Raw genomic sequence first — 22,717 nt, 5'->3', positions numbered from 1 at the left:
GCTACGCCCGGTCCTTGCGAAGGTTAAAACAGAGTCTATTTGACAAACTATCGTTGTGGTTTTGATGCGTAGGTGAGATTGGTTCTTACTTAAGCCCGTAGCAGCCACGTAAAACTTGCAACAACAAAGTAGAGGACGTCTAACTTGTTTTTGCAGGGCATGTTGTGATGTGATATGGTCAAGACATGATGCTGAATTTTATTGTATGAGATGATCATGTTTTGTAACCGAGTTATCGGCAACTGGCAGGAGCCATATGGTTGTCACTTTATTGTATGCAATGCAATCGCGATGTAATGCTTTACTTTATTACTAAGCGGTAGTGATAGTCGTGGAAGCATAAGATTGGCGAGACGACAACGATGCTACGATGGAGATCAAGGTGTCGCGCCGGTGACGATGGTGATCATAACGGTGCTTCGGAGATGGAGATCACAGGCACAAGATGATGATGGCCATATCATATCACTTATATTGATTGCATGTGATGTTTATCTTTTATGCATCTTATCTTGCTTTGATTGACGGTAGCATTATAAGATGATCTCTCACTAAATTATCAAGAAGTGTTCTCCCTGAGTATGCACCGTTGCGAAAGTTCTTCGTGCTGAGACACCACGTGATGATCGGGTGTGATAGGCTCTACGTTCAAATACAACGGGTGCAAAACAGTTGCACACGCGGAATACTCAGGTTATACTTGACGAGCTAAGCATATACAGATATGGCCTCGGAACACAGAGACCGAAAGGTCGAGCGTGAATCATATAGTAGATATGATCAACATAACGATGTTCACCATTGAAAACTACTCCATCTCACGTGATGATCGGTTATGGTTTAGTTGATTTGGATCACGTGATCACTTAGAGGATTAGAGGGATGTCTATCTAAGTGGGAGTTCTTAAGTAATATGATTAATTGAACTTAAACTTATCATGAACTTAGTACCTGATAGTATCTTGCTTGTTTATGTTGATTGTAGATAGATGGCCCGTGCTGTTGTTCCGTTGAATTTTAATGCGTTCCTTGAGAAAGCAAAGTTGAAAGATGATGGTAGCAATTACACGGACTGGGTCCGTAACTTGAGGATTATCCTCATTGCTGCTCAGAAGAATTACGTCCTGGAAGCACCGCTGGGTGCCAGGCCTGCTGCTGGAGCAACACCAGATGTTATGAACGTCTGGCAGAGCAAAGCTGATGACTACTTGATAGTTCAGTGTGCCATGATTTACGTCTTAGAATCGGGACTTCAACGACGTTTTGAACGTCATGGAGCATATGAGATGTTCCAGGAGTTGAAGTTAATATTTCAAGCAAATGCCCGGATTGAGAGATATGAAGTCTCCAATAAGTTCTATAACTGCAAGATGGAGGAGAACAGTTCTGTCAGTGAGCATATACTCAAAATGTCTGGGTATAATAATCACTTGATTCAGATGGGAGTTAATCTTCCAGATGATTGCGTCATTGACAGAATTCTCCAATCACTGCCACCAAGCTACAAGAGCTTCGTGATGAACTATAATATGCAAGGGATGAACAAGACTATTCCCGAGCTCTTCGCAATGCTGGAAGCTGCGGAGGTAGAAATCAAGAAGGAGCATCAAGTGTTGATGGTTAACAAGACCACTAGTTTCAAGAAAAAGGGCAAAGGAAAGAAGAAGGGGAACTTCAAGAAGAACGGCAAGCAAGTTGCTGCTCAAGAGAAGAAACCCATGTCTGGACCTAAGCCTGAAACTGAGTGCTTCTACTGCAAGCAGACTGGTCACTGGAAGCGGAACTGCCCCAAGTATTTGGCGGATAAGAAGGATGGCAAGGTGAACAAAGGTATATGTGATATACATGTTATTGATGTGTACCTTACCAATGCTCGCAGTAGCACCTGGGTATTTGATACTGGTTCTGTTGTTAATATTTGCAACTCGAAACAGGGACTACGGATTAAGCGAAGATTGGCTAAGGACGAGGTGACGATGCGCGTGGGAAACGGTTCCAAAGTCGATGTGATCGCGGTCGGCACGCTACCTCTACATCTACCTTCGGGATTAGTATTAGACCTAAATAATTGTTATTTGGTGCCGGCGTTGAGCATGAACATTATATCTGGATCTTGTTTAATGCGAGACGGTTATTCATTTAAATCAGAGAATAATGGTTGTTCTATTTATATGAGTAATATCTTTTATGGTCATGCACCCTTGAAGAGTGGTCTATTCTTATTGAATCTCGATAGTAGTAATACACATATTCATAACGTTGAAGCCAAAAGATGCAGAGTTGATAATGATAGTGCAACTTATTTGTGGCACTGCCGTTTAGGTCATATCGGTGTAAAGCACATGAAGAAACTCCATACTGATGGACTTTTGGAACCACTTGATTATGAATCACTTGGTACTTGCGAACCGTGCCTCATGGGCAAGATGACCAAAACACCATTCTCTGGTACTATGGAGAGAGCAACAGATTTGTTGGAAATCATACATACAGATGTATGTGGTCCGATGAATATTGAGGCTCGTGGCGGATATCGTTATTTTCTCACCTTCACAGATGACTTAAGCAGATATGGGTATATCTACTTAATGAAACACAAGTCTGAAACATTTGAAAAGTTCAAAGAATTTCAGAGTGAAGTTGAAAATCATCGTAACAAGAAAGTAAAGTTTCTACGATCTGATCGTAGAGAAGAATATTTGAGTTACGAGTTTGGTGTACATTTGAAAAATTGTGGAATAGTTTCGCAACTCACGCCACCCGGAACACCACAGCGTAATGGTGTGTCCGAACATCGTAATCGTACTTTACTAGATATGGTGCGATCTATGATGTCTCTTACTGATTTACCAATATCGTTTTGGGGATACGCTCTAGAGACGGCCGCATTCACGTTAAATAGGGCACCATCAAAATCCGTTGAGACGACGCCTTATGAACTGTGGTTTGGCAAGAAACCAAAGTTGTCGTTTCTGAAAGTTTGGGGCTGCGATGCTTATGTGAAAAAGATTCAACCTGATAAGCTCGAACCCAAATTGGAGAAATGTGTCTGCATAGGATATCCAAAGGAAACTATTGGATACACCTTCTATCACAGATCCGAAGGCAAGACTTTTGTTGCTAAATTCGGAAACTTTCTAGAGAAGGAGTTTCTCTCGAAAGAAGTGAGTGGGAGGAAAGTAGAACTTGACAAGGTAACTGTACCTGCTCCCTTACTGGAAAGTAGTACATCACAGAAAACTGTTTCAGTGACACCTACACCAGTTAGTGAGGAAGCTAATGATAATGATTATGAAACTTCAGATCAAGATACTACTGAACCTCGTAGATCAACCAGAGTGAGATCCGCGCCAGAGTGGTACGGTAATTCTGTTCTGGAAGTCATGCTACTAGATCATGATGAACCTACGAACTATGAAGAAGCGATGGTGAGCCCAGATTCCGCAAAATGGCTTGAAGCCATGAAATCTGAGATGGGATCCATGTATGAGAACAAAGTATAGACTTTGGTTGACTTGCCCGATGATCGGCAAGCGATTGAGAATAAATGGATCTTCAAGAAGAAGACTGACGCTGACGGTAATGTTACTGTCTACAAAGCTCGACTTGTAGCAAAAGGTTTTCGACAAGTTCAAGGGGTTGACTATGATGAGACCTTCTCACCCTTAGCGATGCTTAAGTCTATCCGAATCCTGTTAGCAATTGCCGCATTTTATAATTATGAAATTTGGCAAATGGATGTCAAAACTGCATTCCTGAATGGATTTCTGGAAGAAGAGTTGTATATGATGCAACCAGAAGGTTTTGTCGATCCAAAGGGAGCTAACAAAGTGTGCAAGCTCCAGCAATCCATTTATGGACTGGTGCAAGCCTCTCGAAGTTGGAATAAACGCTTTGATAGTGTGATCAAAGCATTTGGTTTTATACAGACTTTCGGTGAAGCCTGTATTTACAAGAAAGTGAGTGGGAGCTCTGTAGCATTTCTGATATTATATGTGGATGACATATTACTGATTGGAAATGATATAGAATTTCTGGATAGCATAAAGGGATACTTGAATAAGAGTTTTTCAATGAAAGACCTTGGTGAAGCTTCTTACATATTAGGCATAAAGATCTATAGAGATAGATCAAGACGCTTAATTGGACTTTCACAAAGCACATACCTTGACAAGATTTTGAAGAAATTCAAAATGGATCAAGCAAAGAAAGGGTTCTTGCCTGTGTTACAAGGTGTGAAGTTGAGTAAGACTCAATGCCCGACCACTGCAGAAGATAGAGAGAATATGAAAGATGTTCCCTATGCATCAGCCATAGGATCTATCATGTATGCAATGTTGTGTACCAGACCCGATGTGTGCCTTGCTATAAGTCTAGCAGGGAGGTACCAAAGTAATCCAGGAGTGGATCACTGGACAGCGGTCAAGAACATCCTGAAATACCTGAAAAGGACTAAGGATATGTTTCTCATATATGGAGGTGACAAAGAGCTCATCGTAAAAGGTTACGTTGATGCAAGCTTTGACACTGATCCGGACGATTCTAAATCGCAAACCGGATACGTGTTTACATTAAACGGTGGAGCTGTCAGTTGGTGCAGTTCTAAACAAAGCGTCGTAGCGGGATCTACATGTGAAGCGGAGTACATAGCTGATTCGGAAGCAGCGAACGAAGGAGTCTGGATGAAGGAGTTCATATCCGATCTAGGTGTCATACCTAGTGCATCGGGTCCAATGAAAATCTTTTGTGACAATACTGGTGCAATTGCCTTGGCAAAGGAATCCAGATTTCACAAAAGGACCAAGCACATCAAGAGACGCTTCAATTCCATCCGGGATCTAGTCCAGGTGGGAGACATAGAGATTTGCAAGATACATACGGATCTGAATGTTGTAGACCCGTTGACTACGCCTCTTCCACGAGCAAAACATGATCAGCACCAAGGCTCCATGGGTGTTAGAATCATTACTGTGTAATCTAGATTATTGACTCTAGTGCAAGTGGGAGACTGAAGGAAATATGCCCTAGAGGCAATAATAAAAGTTATTATTTATTTCCTTATATCATCATAAATGTTTATTATTCATGCTAGAATTGTATTAACCGGAAACATAATACATGTGTGAATACATAGACAAACTTAGTGTCACTAGTATGCCTCTACTTGACTAGCTCGTTAATCAAAGATGGTTATATTTCCTAACCATGAACAAGGTGTTGTTATTTGATTAATGAGGTCACATCATTAGTTGAATGATCTGATTGACATGACCCATTTCATTAGCTTAGCACCCGATCGTTTAGTATGTTGCTATTGCTTTCTTCATGACTTATACATGTTCCTATGACTATGAGATTATGCAACTCCCGTTTGCCGGAGGAACACTTTGGGTGCTACCAAACATCACAACGTAACTGGGTGATTATAAAGGAGCATTACAGGTGTCTCCAAAGGTACATGTTGGGTTGGCGTATTTCGAGATTAGGATTTGTCACTCCGATTGTCGGAGAGGTATCTCTAGGCCCTCTCGGTAATGCACATCACATAAGCCTTGCAAGCATTACAACTAATATGTTAGTTGTGAGATGATGTATTACGGAACGAGTAAAGAGGCTTGCCGGTAACGAGATTGAACTAGGTATTGGATACCGACGATCGAATCTCGGGCAAGTAACATACCGATGACAAAGGGAACAACGTATGTTGTTATGCGGTCTGACCGATAAAGATCTTCGTAGAATATGTAGGAGCCAATATGGGCATCCAGGTCCCGCTATTGGTTATTGGCCGGAGATGTGTCTTAGTCATGTCTACATTATTCTCGAACCGTAGGGTCCGCACGCTTAACGTTACGATGACAGTTATTATGAGTTTATGCATTTTGATGTACCGAAGTTAGTTCGGAGTCCCGGATGTGATCACGGACATGACGAGGAGTCTCGAGAGACATAAAGATTGATATATTGGAAGCCTATATTTGCACATCGGAAGTGTTCCGGGTGAAATCGGGATTTTGCCGGAGTACCGGGAGGTTACCGGAACCCCCCGGGAGCCATATGGGCCTTAATGGGCTTTAGTGGAAAGGAGAAAGGAGCAGCCCAAGGTGGCCGCGTGCCTCCCCCCTCCCCTAGTCCTATTAGGACTAGGAGAGGTGGCCGGCCCCCCTCTCTCTCTTTCCCCCTCGGGGAATCCTAGTCCAACTAGGATTGGGGGGGGAGTCCTACTCCCGGTAGGAGTAGGACTCCTCCTGCGCCCTCCTCCTGGCCGGCGGCCCCCTCCCCCTTGGCTCCTTTATATACGGAGGCAGGGGGCACCTCTAGACACACAAGTTGATCATTGAGATCGTTCCTTAGCCGTGTGCGGTGCCCCCTGCCACCATATTCCACCTCGATCATATTGTAGCGGTGCTTAGGCGAAGCCCTACGACAGCAGAACATCAAGATCGTCACCACGCCGTCGTGCTGACGGAACTCCTCCCCGACGCTTTGCTGGATCGAAGCCCGGGGATCGTCATCGAGCTGTACGTGTGCTAAGAACTCGGAGGTGCCGGAGTAACGGTGCTTGGATCGGTCGGATCGGGAAGAAGACGTATGACTACTTCCTCTACGTTGTGTCAACGCTTCCGCAGTCGGTCTGCGTGGGTACGTAGACAACACTCTCCCCTCTCGTTGTTGTGCATCACCATGATCTTGCGTGTGCGTAGGAATTTTTTTGAAATTACTGCGTTCCCCAACATAGGGAGCGGGGAGGCCGCGGCACGAGTGGCACGACCGCGTGATCGAGGAGAGGATCGGTGTCAGCGGGTGGTGTAGGGGTAGGTGTTTGAAATGGGAACGCGTGTTCATCAAACACGACATGGCGTGATATGACGACGCGCCCAGTCGTCCTGTTAAGGCACCGATAGCCCTTGTGGTCAGGTGAGTACCTGAGGAGGACGCAAGGTGCGGAGCCGGGCGCGAGCTTGTGTGGCATGGTGGGCGTCATGTTGGGGTAGCATAGACACCCAAACATGCGGAATGAGGTGTAGTCTGGGTGTGCACCTTTGAGTAGGAAGAATGGAGTTTGGGCATGTCGGGGGTGGCATGGTCGACGGTTGAGCAGGAACGTGGCAGTCTGAAGTGCCTCCGCCCAGTACTCGTATGGCATGTGTGCGTGCACGAGGAGCGAGAGAGCAATGTCATTGAGTGTGCGCAGAGTACACTCGGCCCGCCCATTCTATGGCGAGGAGTACGGGCATGACATACGTAGGACAACGCCAAGGGAGGAGAAGAGCGTGTGAGTGGCCTAGTTATCAAATTCTCTACCATTATCTGTTTGTAGTGTGAGAACAGGGAGATTAAAGTGATTATGCACGAAAGTGAAGAAATGGCGCAGTGTAGGAAAGACGCCCGATTTATGCTTGAGCGGGAAGGTCCAAGCAAAATGGCTGTAATCATCGAGTAATAGGAGACAATATTGACAACCAGATATGCTTGTAACGGGCGAGGTCCATACATCACAATGAACTAACTGGAAGGGGAAATACGACACATGATCGGATGAACTGAAAGGTAACCTAGTACTTTTTCCTAGTTGACAAGCATGACAGACATGGTCGCCGCCGCCCATGGTCGATGGAGGAACGACCAAGGGTGTGATCAAGAGCATCAGCGCCAAGATGCCCGAAGCGCTGGTTCCACAAGTCACGTGAGACAGCGGTGAGTGCATGATGAGCCTGGACTGGTGCATGGGGCATGGGGTAGAGCTCGTCGTCGTCAGAGTTACACCGGAGGAACACATTCCTCGTGTTTCGATCCTTAAGAGAGAAACCAACATCGTCAAACTCAACATTAACGGGGTTTTCTCGAGCTAGCTTTTTGACAGAGATTAGGTTTTTGATGAGGTGGGGTGAGACAAGAACGTCATTGAGGGAGAGAGGGGAGGTGCGTGTGGGGATGTTGAGATGCCCGGAGTGCGTGACTGCAAAGGAATCCCCATTGCCGACTACAGTGCGTGACTACAATGCGGCACGGCGGGCTGCCAGACAGTCGGCGCTCCGTAGTTGGTGATGTTGTTGGGCGCCGCGGACTAGTGGTAGGCCATGCCGGCGAACGGGGCAGCACCGCCAGGGCGTGGCCCAATAATGGCGGTGCCCGAAGCATGCAGACACCAGGGCATGGGCCAGGCGTGCACCATGCCAGTCCACGATGCCGGGGCGAGGGGGCGCGCTGCCCCTGCCGGAGTTGGAGGACTGCCCCCCGCCGTAGTTGGAGCTCTTGCCCTTGCCCTTGTAGCGGCGGCCGCCGCCGCGGGTGGTGCCACCACCAGTGTTCCTGCCGCCGTGGTTGGTGTTGGGGGCGCGGGCGGCGTGGAGAGCGATGTCCGTGGTGGTGGAGTCGGCAGCCTGGCGGCTTTCCTCCAGGAGCAGAAAGGCGCGGCAGCGGAGGAAATTGGGGAAGTGGGTTTGCATGGTGAGGATAGGTATGGCGTACCGAAAACGCGGGTGCAGCCTGCGGATCATGTTCAGTACCTGATCACGATCATCGACAGGGCCGCCGAGATCGGCAAGGCGGTCGGCGCACTCCTTGAGTTTGGCGAAGAAGGAGATGATGGACATGTTGCCCTGCTCGAGACGGCGAAATTCGGTGGCGAGGAGGACCACCTGGTGCTCACTGTTCTCGAGGAAGAGGGTGCAGATCGCGGCCCACACCTCGTCTGCAGTCGCACCACGCTGATGGATGAGCGCGAAGATGTCGGCGCCGACGCGGTTGTAGAGCCAGGACACCATGTGAGCGTCGTCCTGCATCCAGCCCGTATCGGCACGGCACGGTGCGCCGGTGATGTGGTCGGTGACGCCGCTCTTCTGGAACATCACCTCGAACAGGGTACGCCAGTGGGAGAAGTTGGGAGGGTTGAGAGAGAGCACGATCGGTACGTGTTGGTTGATGAACACGCCGGAGAGGGGAGATGGGTTGGGCGGTGCAGTGGAGGAGGTGGCGCTGGGGTCGAACAGAGCACCACCGCGAGTGAGGAGGGATGGGGTGAGGAGTGTGGGGTGGTGAGGGGCTGGGGTGGCTGGAGAGCCGTCGGCACATCCACCGAGACCGAAGCCGGGAGGGGGGGAGGTGGTGGAGGAGGTGGTGGAGATGGAGCGGCCATGGTGGGGTGCGGTGGAGCAGTTGGAAGGAGAGTGCAGCGGAAGAGGTCTAACGACGCAGGAGAAGACCGGCGTCTGATACCATGTGAACAGGAGAGATCGAGGAAGCAATGCACCTTGGGTGTTGCTGTATTCCTCTTGAGATATATATGGTGTTACAGTACATCAGAGAGAGCGCATGGCGCAGTGGGGCGACGTGCTGCAGATCGTGGTGATCGTGCATGTCGTGGGAGAGCTATACAACTAGTGTCAGTTAACAATCTTGGCAGTTCCTCATTAGTCATTGCTGGTGTTTTTGCAATCTAGTAGCATTGAAGGGCAATGGGGTGCGAGAAGCTCTATCACTAGCAACAAATCTTCACCTACATAACTTTGTTATTGCATGCGATTCAAAACAAGTTGTGGGAGACATCAAACAACGCAGCCACGGCAGAATTGGAGCACTCATAAGCGAGATCAAAAATCAGAGCAACTTCTTTTAATTGTATTTTTACTTTTGAGGGCCGTCCAGTCAATGTTGAGGCGCATAGCTTAGCTAGATTTTCTCTTACTTTAGCTCGGGTTGTCATATTTGGAACCAACCACATGACACAGCTTAGCTAGTTGTGGTTTTTGATCAACAAAGTTGGCTTTACCCCTTCAAAAAATGCAGCACTTTCTCAAACAAATGTTTGCGTTGATAAAGCAAAATCTGGGATGCATATTTTTTTTTCTTTGAGGGGAATCTGGGAAGGAGATTTTTTTTAGGGGGAATCTGGGAAGTAGATGGACGAGGAATCTGGGACGGTCATGGACTGATGACTTACCTTCACCGATCCCAATAAGTTAAGGAGGGAGGCCACACGCGTCCGCTCATCTTTCTCGCCGCCGCCGCCGCCGCCGCCACGCACGAGACCCCGGCGATGGCGGAGAACAGCACGCACCTGCTCGACGCCCTCTGCCGCCACCGCGAGCTCCTGAGGAGGGAGACGGAGTCCCTGAGGAAGGAGGTCACATCCCGGGGCCTATCCACGTTCGCCGGAAAGAAGGCCTACGTGAGCTCCAACTCGACGTCAACGATCCACGCGCCGCCGCAGCTGGTCGACCCCACCACAACCACCTTGCACCGGGTGAGTCTGCCCTACCTCGTCCGCAACAGCGACGAGGCCCTCGGCCTCCTCCTAACCGAGTCGGACGACATGCGCCGCCGGATCGAGTCTCTGGCGTCGATTCTGAGGGAGCTCGGCGCTGACAGCACCGCTACCACCGGCGTCTCTCCAGAGAAGATCAAGATGCTGTACCTCATGTCCCGCGCATCCCTGAGAATCTCCCAATATATGGCCAGGTCTGGATCATCCGCCATTGCCAAGGAGGAGGATGATGGAGCTTCTTCTTATGACCAGCACCGATACCGTGCCGGCTGGGAGTCCACGTGGGGCAGCAGCATGGGAGGCTGTGGTTCCTTCTATGACATAAGTAGGACTCTGCTCTTCTTCTCCTTCTATCATACGTGCAAAAACTTTTACCACCTGCCTTGCTTTGCTAGTAATTCTCAGATGTTACACACTACTTGGCTTAATTAATTTGGTGTGCATTTGTTTGATTTGATTTTGGCAGCCACGTTGAGCCCTATGCTATTCACGCCCTCCACGCCTGGTTTTTCCAACTACTCTGCTACCGCCAGCCACGCCTTGCAGATATACTCCTTGGAAATTGTTGACCTCAACGTCAAATTGAGCTGGCCACTCCACGTGTACGGCGTGGTCGCTGCAAGGGACCCCGTTGACCACAACCGCAACATTCTCTTCTACCGCTCGAGGCATAACTACCAACTAGTCACTAAAGAGGTATTGTGTACTATGAATACTAAGCTCTCTCTCTTAATTCTCCTTAATTTTCCTGATCCAATTAGTTATAGTAATGTTAATGATGGCGATGATGCTTCCAGGATCCTTACTTGCGCTTGACTGGCCCGTCTCGCGCAATCGTGGCTGTGGACCGTGTTACATTTGAAGTTGAGCTGAAAATAAAGTACCGTGGAGCGGATCAGCGCCAACAAAAAGCATCACTCACTTGCAGCTACAGTTACGGGTCTGCGAGGGATACCACCCCTCTATTCAGCGGATATTGTTGTGCAGCACGGTTAACCCTTGAACAGCTTCGTAGAGCAATCCATGCAACTGTCGTGGGTGTCCGAGTTGTTGAAGGGGGGTGGCCTTTCAAATATGGATGCCGAGTTTCTTGCTCCTTCTCTGCTGATGCAGAGGATCCCTCGCCTTGGGAGGTTGTGTTGCTTAATTGTCGTTATGATGAAATCCCCGTGGGATCAGACGGGTACTTTCGTCTATCAAGGAATGTTGTGTCAGTCGAATTACAATCAACAATGAAAGTTATCATACAGGCACACTCGAGATGTGGTCACAAAGTTCGAAAGGGTCATGTCGAGTTCCCCGTCCAACATAGCCAAACAAGCAAGGGTTCATGTTTAGTAGGCAACTCTAGGGTCGAGGTTGTTGTTGCTTGGTCCCTCATTGTCACGAACAAGATAGATCTCATGTTGTAGGGATAAGTTGTCCCAATGTAGAGGGCTACGTTGCCGAGGCATGATATATGTTTTGTTATGTCGGTTTATTAGATTGTGGGAGGATTTTTGTATGGGCCAACTATTATGTCAATATGTCCAACTGTTTACTAACTACTCTCTCCGTTCCTAAATACAAGTATTTGTAGAGATTTCACTATGGATCACATACGGATGTATGTAGATGCATTTTAGAGTGTAGATTCAGTCATTTTGCTCCGTATGTAGTCCATAGTGGAATGTCTACAAAGACTTATATTTAGAAACAGAGGGAGTATAACTTATAAGTTATGTTATGTGAAATATTTTTGTTTCAATTAATGTGTAGTTGCGTTATTCTAAAATAATGTCTAAAAATATCCACCCTTTGTTTATTTTTTTGTCATAATCATGCATTTTTAGTATATATAAAAAATAATGTTGTCAGTGCCCCTTAGCAAAACAAGCATACGGTCGCAGTTCTTTTGACTTGTTGATATGAAATAAGTTGCTGAAGACACATGAAATTCTTACCTAAATATAAGAAATTACATTCTATGTCAGTTTTTAATCACAAAGAGGTACTAGGTTAGTTGGTCGTGCTAGGTTAGCCTTGGTATATGGTGTCCTGAGTTTGATTCCCCTTTCCAACAATTCTTCTTTACCTTATTCAAGCCGGCTCAATCGATCAAACATGCAAGCCCAAGAAGCCCAGTCGCACGTCGATTGGGCCATAACTTCCACCACTTGTCTAGTTCATACAAACGATCAGAGGAAGCCCGCTCAATTGAATCGGACGGTGAGTAAAAATAGTGTGGAAATTTATGTGTGGACCAAAATTACAATCACTATGTCGATGGAGCAAAAACCGGAGAAACACACCGTCCTTTATTGTTATTAGGTATAGATTAGCCCGTGTCTGTAGAAGTTAAAGCTTGTTATGCTACGCTGTTTTGTGACAAGCCAGCACAATTCATCCATCCTCCTCTAATATCTACCGTCTATGACCCTATCACCATTGTGATGTTTCAACGAGGTGGGGGCATGAAAATGAGTAGGAAAGCAAACAACGAACTCCTTCCAACAACGTTAGTGTTTCGACAAGGATGGGTTGTGCACTTGCAGGCCGTTCAGGGAAAGTTGCCAGCAACCTTCTTGATTTTTTTTTTGCTCTATGATGTTTTACAACTAAGGTTTTATAGGTTCCATGATCTTTGCAATATGCCACTACATTAGTTGCTCTTTCCAACATTTCATTAATGTTCTGCTGAAATGGCGGGGGTACGTAGGGGAACCAGTAAGGCCCAGCATCTGCAATAGCAGACCAAAATTTTGGCTACTCAAATCCATTTTAGATAGAGGAGAGAGAAGATTTGGGTATTGAAATTTTGTTCCTGCTTTTACAGAAGACCCAAAACTAGATACACATATTTTGATTTTGTTACAATAAACTACAATTTTTGTAGTACCCAGAATAACCCTCACACACAGAAAAAGAAAAACAATCAGGTTCCTGGAAAAAAAATCCAGAGCATGGTGACCTCATCAGGCTGATGGAGGGCAGCGATGACGGGAGAAAGGCGTCACAATGAGGGGGGGGGGGAGATGGGATGCAGGCAGGAGGACAAGTGGGTAGGGTCGATGGCAAGGTCAACGACGACACTGTGGCCAAGCCCCACAAGCTCGTTGGCCTAAGCGGTCAGTACCGACCTCATGCGTGTCATGCGCCTCTAAATCAGCTGCAACGGGGAGCGGCATGGAGGTAGAGCAGCTCCTGGATGCAACGGGACGGCAGGGCGGCGAAGCAGCCCCTGGACGCGAAGGTGCGACGCTGAGGTAGAGCAGCTCCTAGTCATTGTTTCTACATGCTCCCGTGTTTAAATAAGTTTACTTTGCTGAGACGAAGGCCCAGAGGAGACAACGAGCTTTGTTCACGGTATGCCATCGATGGATGCAGCAGGAAGAAGACTTCGACACTCAAAGGATTTGATGTATTTCTAATTTTTGTAAGGCTATTTTTAAAGTTTATGCTGTTTTAAAGGTTTATGCTATTTAATATACAACCTTTAATCTTTTATTAAAAAACATTAGACAACAAAAAAATGTTCATACTCCCTCTGATCCATATTAATTGTTGTTGACTTTGTATACAAATCCAACGACAATTAATATGAATCATAGGGAGTAGTAAATTCTTAAAAGTAAGAAAGAAATATTCTTATGGAAGTGCTTTTGTGAGCATGAGAGCTCATGTGAACAGTAAATCATAATAATAATAAAGATAAAAAAGTTCTATTTTCTAGGCAAGCATCGATGTGCATGCAAATTTTGTGATTGAATTACCTGCATGGATGTCTAGGGCAAATAAAACAAAATTGATACTTCAAAACGCTTCTCAAAACAATATTTTTGGAGCATCAAAGTTTTAGTTTTGGATTATATTATTTTAATTTGAATTATTGTAGCATTGAAATATTTATCTTTCAAATGCTTAAGAGTTGTGCTATTTTATCTTTGACTGTTTTGAGTAGTCCTGGTATCGGAAAAACTAAAAGCAGACATTTTCCACGGACACGTTTGAACACGTCGAACGTCTCCATGGACATTTGGCGATGTCCGTCCTTGTTCACTTCGTGTATTGCTTTAGCCAAGTTATTAAAATCTACAACGTTTGACCAAGTTTATGAAAAAACAATTTGAAGTTAAAATCAAAACGTATATAATTTTAATAAAAGCTTATATGCGGGCAGACATGGCATTTAATTCTTGCAATTTGTGGATTCTTTCTATTCCTGTATTCTCCTATCCCGTCGTCCCAAACGCAAACCGGCCCTAAAAGTCCCACCTTTTTCCGGACAGGCTAGAAATGCCGCTGTCTCTCGTCTAGTCCCTACAGCCGCCGCCACCGTCGCCGCCGACCGACGGCTCAATCCCGCCAGCCTGCCCGCCGACGCCTCAGCCCCACTCCCAGCCGCCCCAATCACACGCCCCGCGCCGCCCCCGCCCCTCACGCGCGTCGCCGCCGCCGCCGCGGGCTCCGTTCTTCCTCGTCTGGACACCGCGCTCCCGCCGCCTCCGCTCCGCCCCGCCCACCCATTGGGTTTCCAGGTACGAGGTTTCCCCATCTTCATCCCGCGATTAAGTTCAATAGAAATCCCGCTGGACCTCACGGCCTGTGGCACACGCCGTCTAGATCCGCCGCCCCTGCAGTTGCTGTGAGGTGAGGAACGGCTTGTTATTAGCTACATAGTGGAGGAGTTTACCTCTGCATGTTTTATCTGAGTCATGTGCTGAGCCATGTTCATCAGCTTTTGCATGTGCTTTGTTTAGCCTCGCGGTTTTCTTTTTAACTTTCCCTGCCGATGCTTGAGTAGGTAGTTGCGATTGGGGTGGTTGCTTGTTCTCTTTGAAGCAATTTGTAGGTTTCTACTAATGGAAATTTTGGCAGCTGCCCTTTCATCAAAAAGGCTTGTTCGAGGAAATCCTAAACTGAACCCGCATGCCGGCCCCTGTTTCTGGATGAAGCCATGAAATTTTTGGAGCCATATCCCTACCCTTACATCCAGGAAATAGATGAACAACCCTCCACTGCTGATAGTTAATACTTCCTCCGTCCCATAATATAAGAGCGTTTTTGACACTAGCGTTTTTTACAGGAGTACTCCCTCCGTTCCGAATTACTTGTCTTGGATTTGTCTAGATACAGATGTATCTAGACTCATTTTAGTGTCAGATACCTCCGTATCTAGACAAATCCAAGACAAGTAATTCAGAACGGAGGGAGTAGTAGTTATCTTTGATGTTTGATAGTTTTATAAGTGTATAACCTGTAGATGCTCTTGCTGCAGAATGCTTCTTCATATTCAGATGATACCCTTAAGATGTTGTTTTTGTTGTGTGCCAGCTCTGTTATAAATCTTTGTTGTTTGCCAGCTCTGTTTATAACCTTTTGCAGTGCTTATTCTTAATTATTCCGAGGAAATCTTAGCCATTTCAAGTGACTGCTTCTGCGTATTGTTATTTCCAGCAGAAGTCGCGCTTCGCTCCTATGGCGGCATCTGACGAACAGCCTCAGAAGGACGAACATGATATGAAGGACGAACAACAGGCTGAGAAGGACGAAAAACAGGCTGAGAAGGAGTACGCTGATTTCGAGGCGAGGGTCAAGAGGACGATATACATCGACCACCTCTCCCCTCTGGTCACCAGCCAGGTTATCAAGGCGTCTCTCGCCCAGTGCGCCAACGTCGTCAACACGGAGTTCATCGAGAACTACACGATCCAGTACGAGATCCCCGCCGCTGCGTTGGTGGAGGTGGACAACGTGTCGCAGGCCCAGGCTGCTGTGGACCTGATGAACAACTTCCCTTTCATGATCGGCGGGATGCCCAGGCCTGTGAGGGCTGTCTTTGCAAAGCCCGAGATGTTTCCGGACCGCCCTAGGAAGCCTGGCTTGAAGATTGAGTTCAGCTGGGTAAAGCAAGGAGATCCGGGGTATGATGGGATGAATAAGCTCAAGGGCCTTATGAGGAGGCAAGAAGCAGAAAATATGGCACTCATCAAGGTGAAGTGGTTGTTTCTTTACTTCGTTACTGTTCTTATTATGTACTCACTCCGTCCCAAAATAAGTGTCTCAACTCTAGTATAACTTTGTACTAAAGTTACTACAAAGTTGAGACACTTCTTTTGGGACGGAGGGAGTACTTGTATGCCCACTACTAAGAAAAGCTGCAAATCTTTCTGCTTTACTTGTCTAAAATGAGAAAAACACTTGCTCAGGGAACAGGAGATGTCAAGCATATTTTGAGAATTTTGATGATGATGCTGCTCTTTAAAATGTGATACAGTTGCTTTAAACCTCATTTCTTCTGTATCCGAGCCATAATTTCATTAAACTCTTTTCTTCTTTTTGTTTCAGAATCAATTGGAAGAGGAGAAGGAGCTGGCGGCGCAGCAGCAGGAAACCCTGGGAGCAAGCAGCACCAAGTACGACATGCTCGAGAACCTCGTGAACAACGGGGAAATCACTAAACTCGCTCAGCATTATAAGGTCAAGCTGGGAGAAGACTGATAGGTTCCTGACGTTCAAGCTCCTCCCTCGTAGACTGACTGCAGTCACCAGTGCAAGCAGATTCTTGTTCTGCCCAGGGCATCCCCACTCACAGATGTGATGGTGTGATAGTGATAATCCATTGGCTAGTTCTCATCTTGTGGTGTGATGATGGTAATAAAGCATTGATTTGTTTGGTGCCGCCATGCCCTAGTTGTGGCCAGCTGCAAAGCAGCAGTTCCTTAGTGTAACAACAGTCGATACATTACGACCGTTTGATGGTACGCTTGGTGTATTAATAATCTTTGTATGACCTCCAAGCTTAGCTTGTCAGCAAGATGATCCAATGATGTCTGATATTGTCTCCTGCATTGCTTCAAACTTGCTTATCTGATATGTCGGTGCCCGCGGTTCAGTCCTGTCTGGCAGTTCTGCTGCTAGCTTGAGTTGTTTTATGTTGGTCCTGATGCCTGAAGGTGTGTTGTTGCCTGAAGCAGGAGGGAATCATGTCTCTGCCTTGTGTTCCCAGGAATGGACACAATGTCAGAGTCACAAGTGCCATGTTACCAAGTCTTGGAACACAGGAAAAGGAGGTTCTGCCTGGCTGGCTGGAGAATCTGAGGAGGAAATGGCAAGAGGAAGCAAGGAAGCCATGGCAAGCAAGGTTTGTCCCTTCCTGGCATGCCTCACTGAACCTCCCTCTCACGTATTCTCTCCTTGTGTTAATTTTTTTACTCTAAATAATTATCTCGTCAGCTGTGTTGCTACCAGTAGTATATCTACCTACCTGTATACACCCATACACATCACCAGAGGTTTTTCACTGTTGTTGCTGCACCTGAATCTGCAATGGGTAGGTCCCCAGGGCCGAGGAGGGGAAGTGCCCTGCTTCTGCCTCTGTTTCTCATCTGCTTCTTCTCAGGTGCTACTCTTCACAATCAATTATTTTCCTCTGCTTCATCTTCTCCTCTTGCTTTCTACTATTGCTGGGATGAGATTGTGTCAGGTTTGTGACTGCTAGAATAGAATGGCATGCTTTGGAATCATCACCAGCCAGTTGGTGTACATCTATTCAGATTGCCTTGCACTCTGTTTTGAATGTACAGTGTAGAGTGTAGACCTTGTTTCAAATGTTGTCAGGACATACTCAACATAAGTGGAATCTTGCAAGCCCTGACCTGACACACATTGCCAATGCCATAGATTGCTTGTCTCTGAAGATCAGTTAATCAGATTGCTACTAGATGCTGCAGTAGTATTAACTGAAGCCAAAGTCGTTTTTGTTGTTGTTGTGATGACAGGGGCAATGAGGCACGTGGAGTCGGCCCGGGAGTTCACGCTCATCAACCAGTGCAAGACGGAGGTGTGGCCGGCGGTGACGCCGGGCGAGAGCTTCGGGGGCGGCGGGTACGCGCTCCGCGCTGGCGATTCGGTGGTGTTCACCGCCCCCGTGGGGTGGTCGGGCCGCGTGTGGGGCCGCACCGGCTGCACCTTCGACTCGGCCGGCAACGGCACGTGCGAGACGGGCGGGTGCGGCACGTCGCTGCAGTGCGAATCGGCGTCGGGGGCCGCTCCGGCGACGCTGGCGGAGTTCACGCTGGCGGCGACTGACTACTACGACGTGAGCCTGTTGGACGGCTTCAACCTCCCCGTGGTGGTGACCCCGACCCCCACAAGCGCCAACTGGACGGGCTGCGCGCCGGCGGGGTGCGACGGCGACCTGCGCCGCGGCTGCCCATCGGAGCTGGCCGTGAAGGGAGATGGCGGGAAGGTGGTGGCGTGCCGGAGCGCGTGTGACGTGTTCGGGACCGACCAGTACTGCTGCCGCGGGCAGTACGCCAACCCGGTGGCCTGCCAGCCGACCTTCTACTCGAAGAAGTTCAAGGCGGCGTGCCCAGCCGCCTACAGCTACGCCTACGACGACCCCTCCTCCATCTTCACCTGCGCCCAGTCGCCCGACTACACCATCACCTTCTGCTCCAGCAACATGTACGTACTGTTCTGACAACCTTAATTATCATCTCTCTCTGAGATGAAATTCCTCCATATGTCTCTCAAGATCTTGTGTGTGGTCAAAGCATCCAATTCTTCACACAATCTGCAAGCTGTCCACCGATTGAATGGCACTGTAGCAATCATCTCTCACACACAAGCAATTTCTCAATATACAGTGCCATTCTGATTTGATAAGCTTGTGCCAGTTTACATGACACTTATCTCTGAATGACAGACATTTCAATGAATCTTTGCTCCTGCTAACCGTTTGATCTTGTACATTCTGTTGTTCCAGGAAGCAATCGGTGTGCTCGTACCGCGACAGCCGGCTCGTCTGCAGCGGCTCCGGCAGGAGCACCTCATCTCCACTAATGCTTGTGATGCTGCTGCTTCTCTGCAGCTTCCTGTCGTTGCAATTTGCATCCCCAGTGTGACTGATTAGTTGATTAAGGCTTAATCATCCAAGAGCAAGCTGACCTGACCCTCTTCCTGATACAGTTCTTTTTGGATTTTTTTTCTCTACTATGAGAAACAGAGAGTATAGGTGATTCATGGATCAAGTTTCTGCACTGTCAGTCAGTCAGTACCATTTGAATTTGAATGAGAGTTATACAGAGATAGCATAAGTGAATATTTGGTTCTCTCTCTTTCTCTCTCTGCTTTTCTAATCATCTATTCTGGTGGGATTATAGACAGCAGAGTAAAGAGCTTTTAAAACAACCACAATTCGCGCTATGGTTTTGAAAAACTACCACTTTTTGAAAAGCTCCAAAAACTACCACAAAGTTGACTTTTGATTTCAAAAAACACTAGTGATCTATTGGTTAAAGTTTAAATATGCTTACGACAGTTTGGGCCCATCCATCAGGGACACGTGGCAACAGATATAGACACTGCTAGTCAAAAACGTTTATAGTCAAATGCCCGTCTATCGTGCCGCCGGTCTTGTCCCCAACCTGACTGTGACGGCAGCGGCTTCCGGCAATGGCGGCGGGACTCGAACGGAGGGGAACCGGCGGAGTCGCGGCAGCGGAACAAGGCGTCCCTCTGCGGTGGTGCCACACGTATCCTCCCAACCCGACCATGATGGCGGCGGTGCTCGAACGGAGGGGAACCGGAAGCGGCGGGCTGGAGGCTCAGGCTCGTGCGGATCCAGCAAGTCGTGGCAGCGGAATGAGGCGCTCGTCTGGGATCATGTCGCCGTCTCCTCCACAACCTGGCCTCGTCGGCGGCGGGGCTCGACCGCCAATGCATGAAATGATTCCTGAAAGTCTGAACGGATCTTTTGGTACACTTTTCAATAGCATTTACCGTAGACTGACTCAATAACGATGGAAGCCTAATGTTGAGGTTAGACCATGAAATTCTAGCATGAGTGCTGAGACTGACTCAATAATTCTTGATATATTAGTGCTTATTTTTCTCTATTAGCATACCTCTATCTCAGGTTAGTTAGCTTCATACGGGTGGTTTCAAGATCTGACCTCAACATTGGTTTGTTATCATTAGTGTCACTGCTACTGTTAGAGCAACTCTAGCAGATTCACTAAGAAGGGAGTCTTTGCAATATTTCTAGAGGGCCCTTTACAACCATTTTTAAGGTTTTGGAGTCCGGTGCTTTGCTTTTTCAGATTTCCTAAAACGGAAGCCTTTATGACCATATTTCCTTTAATATGTTTGTGTATGAACCCCATTTCAACTTTGATTTGGCATCAACATAAATTTGTGTCAAGTCGAAATTATTTATCCTTCACCAACATCCACAACCTTAAATGAATACAATTTTGACGGTATATTCAAATATGAATCTAATTATATGCTAATTTGATGTTGTAGATACACTGATAATGTTTCCACAAACTTAGGCAAATTCGCAAAGATTTAACTATGAATAAACTCATGATACACAACATTGTTAAAAATGACTTAATAAACTAGTTTCAATTTACTGTTGTATAGGAATATATTATATATAATAATAACACAAACCAAAGAACAAACAAATATTGGCACATATATACCGTTTCCAAATACTCCCTCCGTCCCATATATAAGACGTTTTTGCAGTTTAAAACTGGAACTGCAAAAATGTCTTATATTACGGGCACAAAGGTAGTACAATATTGCCTTTATCACCATGATGGACATCGTACATGGTCGTCCTATAGCCTTGACACAAGATTCCTGGCCACATCCCGTAACTTCACCTTCTCAACCTTTCCCAGCGCGTTCCTCGGGAGGGCGTCAATGACGACCACCTTCCTGGGAACCATGAAGCGCCACATGCGCTCGCGGCTGAAGGCAATCATTTTATCCTTGCAGACCCTAGCAACCTTGTCTCTGGCCTCGAGGAACGTGCACGGCATCTCGCCCCAGTGTGGGTGAAGCATTGCGACCACCGCCGCGTCGGCCACAGCCGGGTGCTGAAGCAGCACCTACTCCAACTCCTTGCTGCAAATATTCTCATTGCCGCTGATGATCACGTCCTTTGACCGGTCCTTTATCTCAATGTACCCGTTCGGGTGCACGACGCCGACGTCGCCCTTCATGAACAACCCGCCCTTCTCATTCGCCTCGGGGTTGTTGAGGTACCCCTTCATGAGGTTGTCATCGCGGAGCACGGTCTCACCTAAGGACTTGTGGTCGCACGACACATTAGACATGGTGTTGTAGTTGACAAGGACGTACGTTGGTGTCGTCGAGACACAGGACGCTGACCCCCTACCTGGCCTTGAGGCGTGAGCTCTTCAAGAGCGGCAGGAGGTCCCATTGGTGACGCCACTCACAGGCCAGAGATGGTCCTATGATCACTAGCTACTTCGTCTTGAAGAAGGACGTCATGGGAATGATTGGCTTCTCTGGTTACCAGAAGTACACGGCCACACTACGGATGCTTGCATATGGCACGCCCGCTGATTCGTGGGATGAGAACCTACGAATGTCTGAGAGCTCATGCGGAGATGTCATGGTCATGTTTGCAACTACCATGGTCGAGGTGTTCGGACCTCAGTACCTGAAAGAACCAACTATGGCAGACACCGAGAGGCTCTTAGCAATCTCAGAAGCAAGAGGGTGCCAGGTTTGCTTGGATCTCTTAACTGTATGCATTGGAAATAGAAGAACTGCCCGAAGGCTTTATAAGGGCAATATGAGAGTCATGTTAAGAAGCCCATTATCATTCTTGAAGCAGTTGTATCACATGATCTGTTGATTTGGCACGCTTTCTTTGGTATGCCCGGGTCTGACAATGAAATCAATGTGTTACAGTGATCATGCACAACATGATTGTCGAGGCTGAGGGTGAGGATGACGCCACAACTCTAGAATTTGAGAACATGGGTTATCCTATCGAACTTCCAGACCAAATTTCGGCCACATTTGAAGAGTTTATTCAAATGCATCAACAAATTCGACATCGATTAACTCACGAGGAGCTGAAGTAATATCTGATTGACCATTTGTGGGCGGTTAAAGGGGACAACAATGTTGGGATGTAATATTTGAACTTCTTCAAGTTTGAACTAGTGTTGCATGCGGCTATTTGAACGTCTATACTCTATGTATGCGGTTATTTGATCTTACGGACTTAGAAAAATGAGGGCGGCCGGATGTATGCGGCTACGGTTGAATGGCGGCCTCTCGCATCCGTGTTTGTGGACTGGCCCTCCTTGTCCGTGGATAGATGCGGGAGGTAATTTATGGGTTGTTGTTCGATGCCCTTGGGGATACAAAGAAATGTGTGCCCAATTATCCGATAGCACACACGCGCCATCTAATGGTGTCCAATAATATCACAAACCAAACAAAACATCCACAGAGCAACTTCATATTTGAATCTTTCAAAAAAACTTCATATTTAAAAATAAGTTAAGATAAGATGATGTGCTCAGATAAGAAAAGAGTTTTGCTATAAGAAAATACAAAGAAAAACATCTGTAGTGCAAAGAAACATTGGCACATATATACGCTGTTTTATTTTCTTGTTTCTAAAATACA

General features: G+C 47.0%; 3 protein-coding genes and 1 pseudogene across 4 annotated transcripts; 3 read left to right on the top strand and 1 right to left on the bottom strand.

The window, feature by feature from the left end:
- The first annotated feature begins 9,861 nt into the window (after positions 1-9,861).
- LOC123186711 (uncharacterized) lies at positions 9,862-11,779 on the top strand. The gene is made up of 3 exons (XM_044598425.1): positions 9,862-10,592; positions 10,734-10,963; positions 11,065-11,779. The coding sequence occupies exons 1-3, from the start codon at positions 10,040-10,042 to the stop codon at positions 11,677-11,679; spliced, it is 1,398 nt and encodes a 465-aa protein (XP_044454360.1). The 5' UTR covers positions 9,862-10,039; the 3' UTR covers positions 11,680-11,779.
- A 2,709-nt stretch (positions 11,780-14,488) lies between these two features.
- LOC123191181 (uncharacterized) lies at positions 14,489-17,090 on the top strand. 2 transcript variants are annotated; one of them, XM_044603967.1, is made up of 3 exons: positions 14,489-14,784; positions 15,707-16,240; positions 16,595-17,090. In XM_044603967.1, the coding sequence occupies exons 2-3, from the start codon at positions 15,725-15,727 to the stop codon at positions 16,745-16,747; spliced, it is 669 nt and encodes a 222-aa protein (XP_044459902.1). In that variant the 5' UTR covers positions 14,489-14,784; positions 15,707-15,724; the 3' UTR covers positions 16,748-17,090. The 2 variants fall into 2 exon arrangements, with proteins under 2 accessions (XP_044459902.1, XP_044459903.1); XM_044603968.1 differs by having other exon boundaries at positions 14,499-14,784; positions 15,704-16,240.
- Positions 17,091-17,420: 330 nt separating this feature from the next.
- On the top strand, positions 17,421-19,368 carry LOC123191180 (pathogenesis-related thaumatin-like protein 3.5). Its single transcript, XM_044603966.1, has 3 exons — positions 17,421-17,648; positions 18,028-18,715; positions 19,017-19,368. The coding sequence occupies exons 1-3, from the start codon at positions 17,576-17,578 to the stop codon at positions 19,153-19,155; spliced, it is 900 nt and encodes a 299-aa protein (XP_044459901.1). The 5' UTR covers positions 17,421-17,575; the 3' UTR covers positions 19,156-19,368.
- A 1,515-nt stretch (positions 19,369-20,883) lies between these two features.
- Positions 20,884-21,321, bottom strand: LOC123038293 (probable acyl-activating enzyme 12, peroxisomal; annotated as a pseudogene).
- Between the last annotated feature and the right edge of the window lie 1,396 nt (positions 21,322-22,717).

The sequence above is a fragment of the Triticum aestivum genome, chromosome 2A (genome assembly GCF_018294505.1).
Source record: "Triticum aestivum cultivar Chinese Spring chromosome 2A, IWGSC CS RefSeq v2.1, whole genome shotgun sequence".
Taxonomy (NCBI): Eukaryota; Viridiplantae; Streptophyta; class Magnoliopsida; order Poales; family Poaceae; genus Triticum; species Triticum aestivum.
The sequence above is the reverse complement of the archived record's forward strand: the minus strand, read 5'-3'. Positions and strand labels throughout refer to the sequence as shown.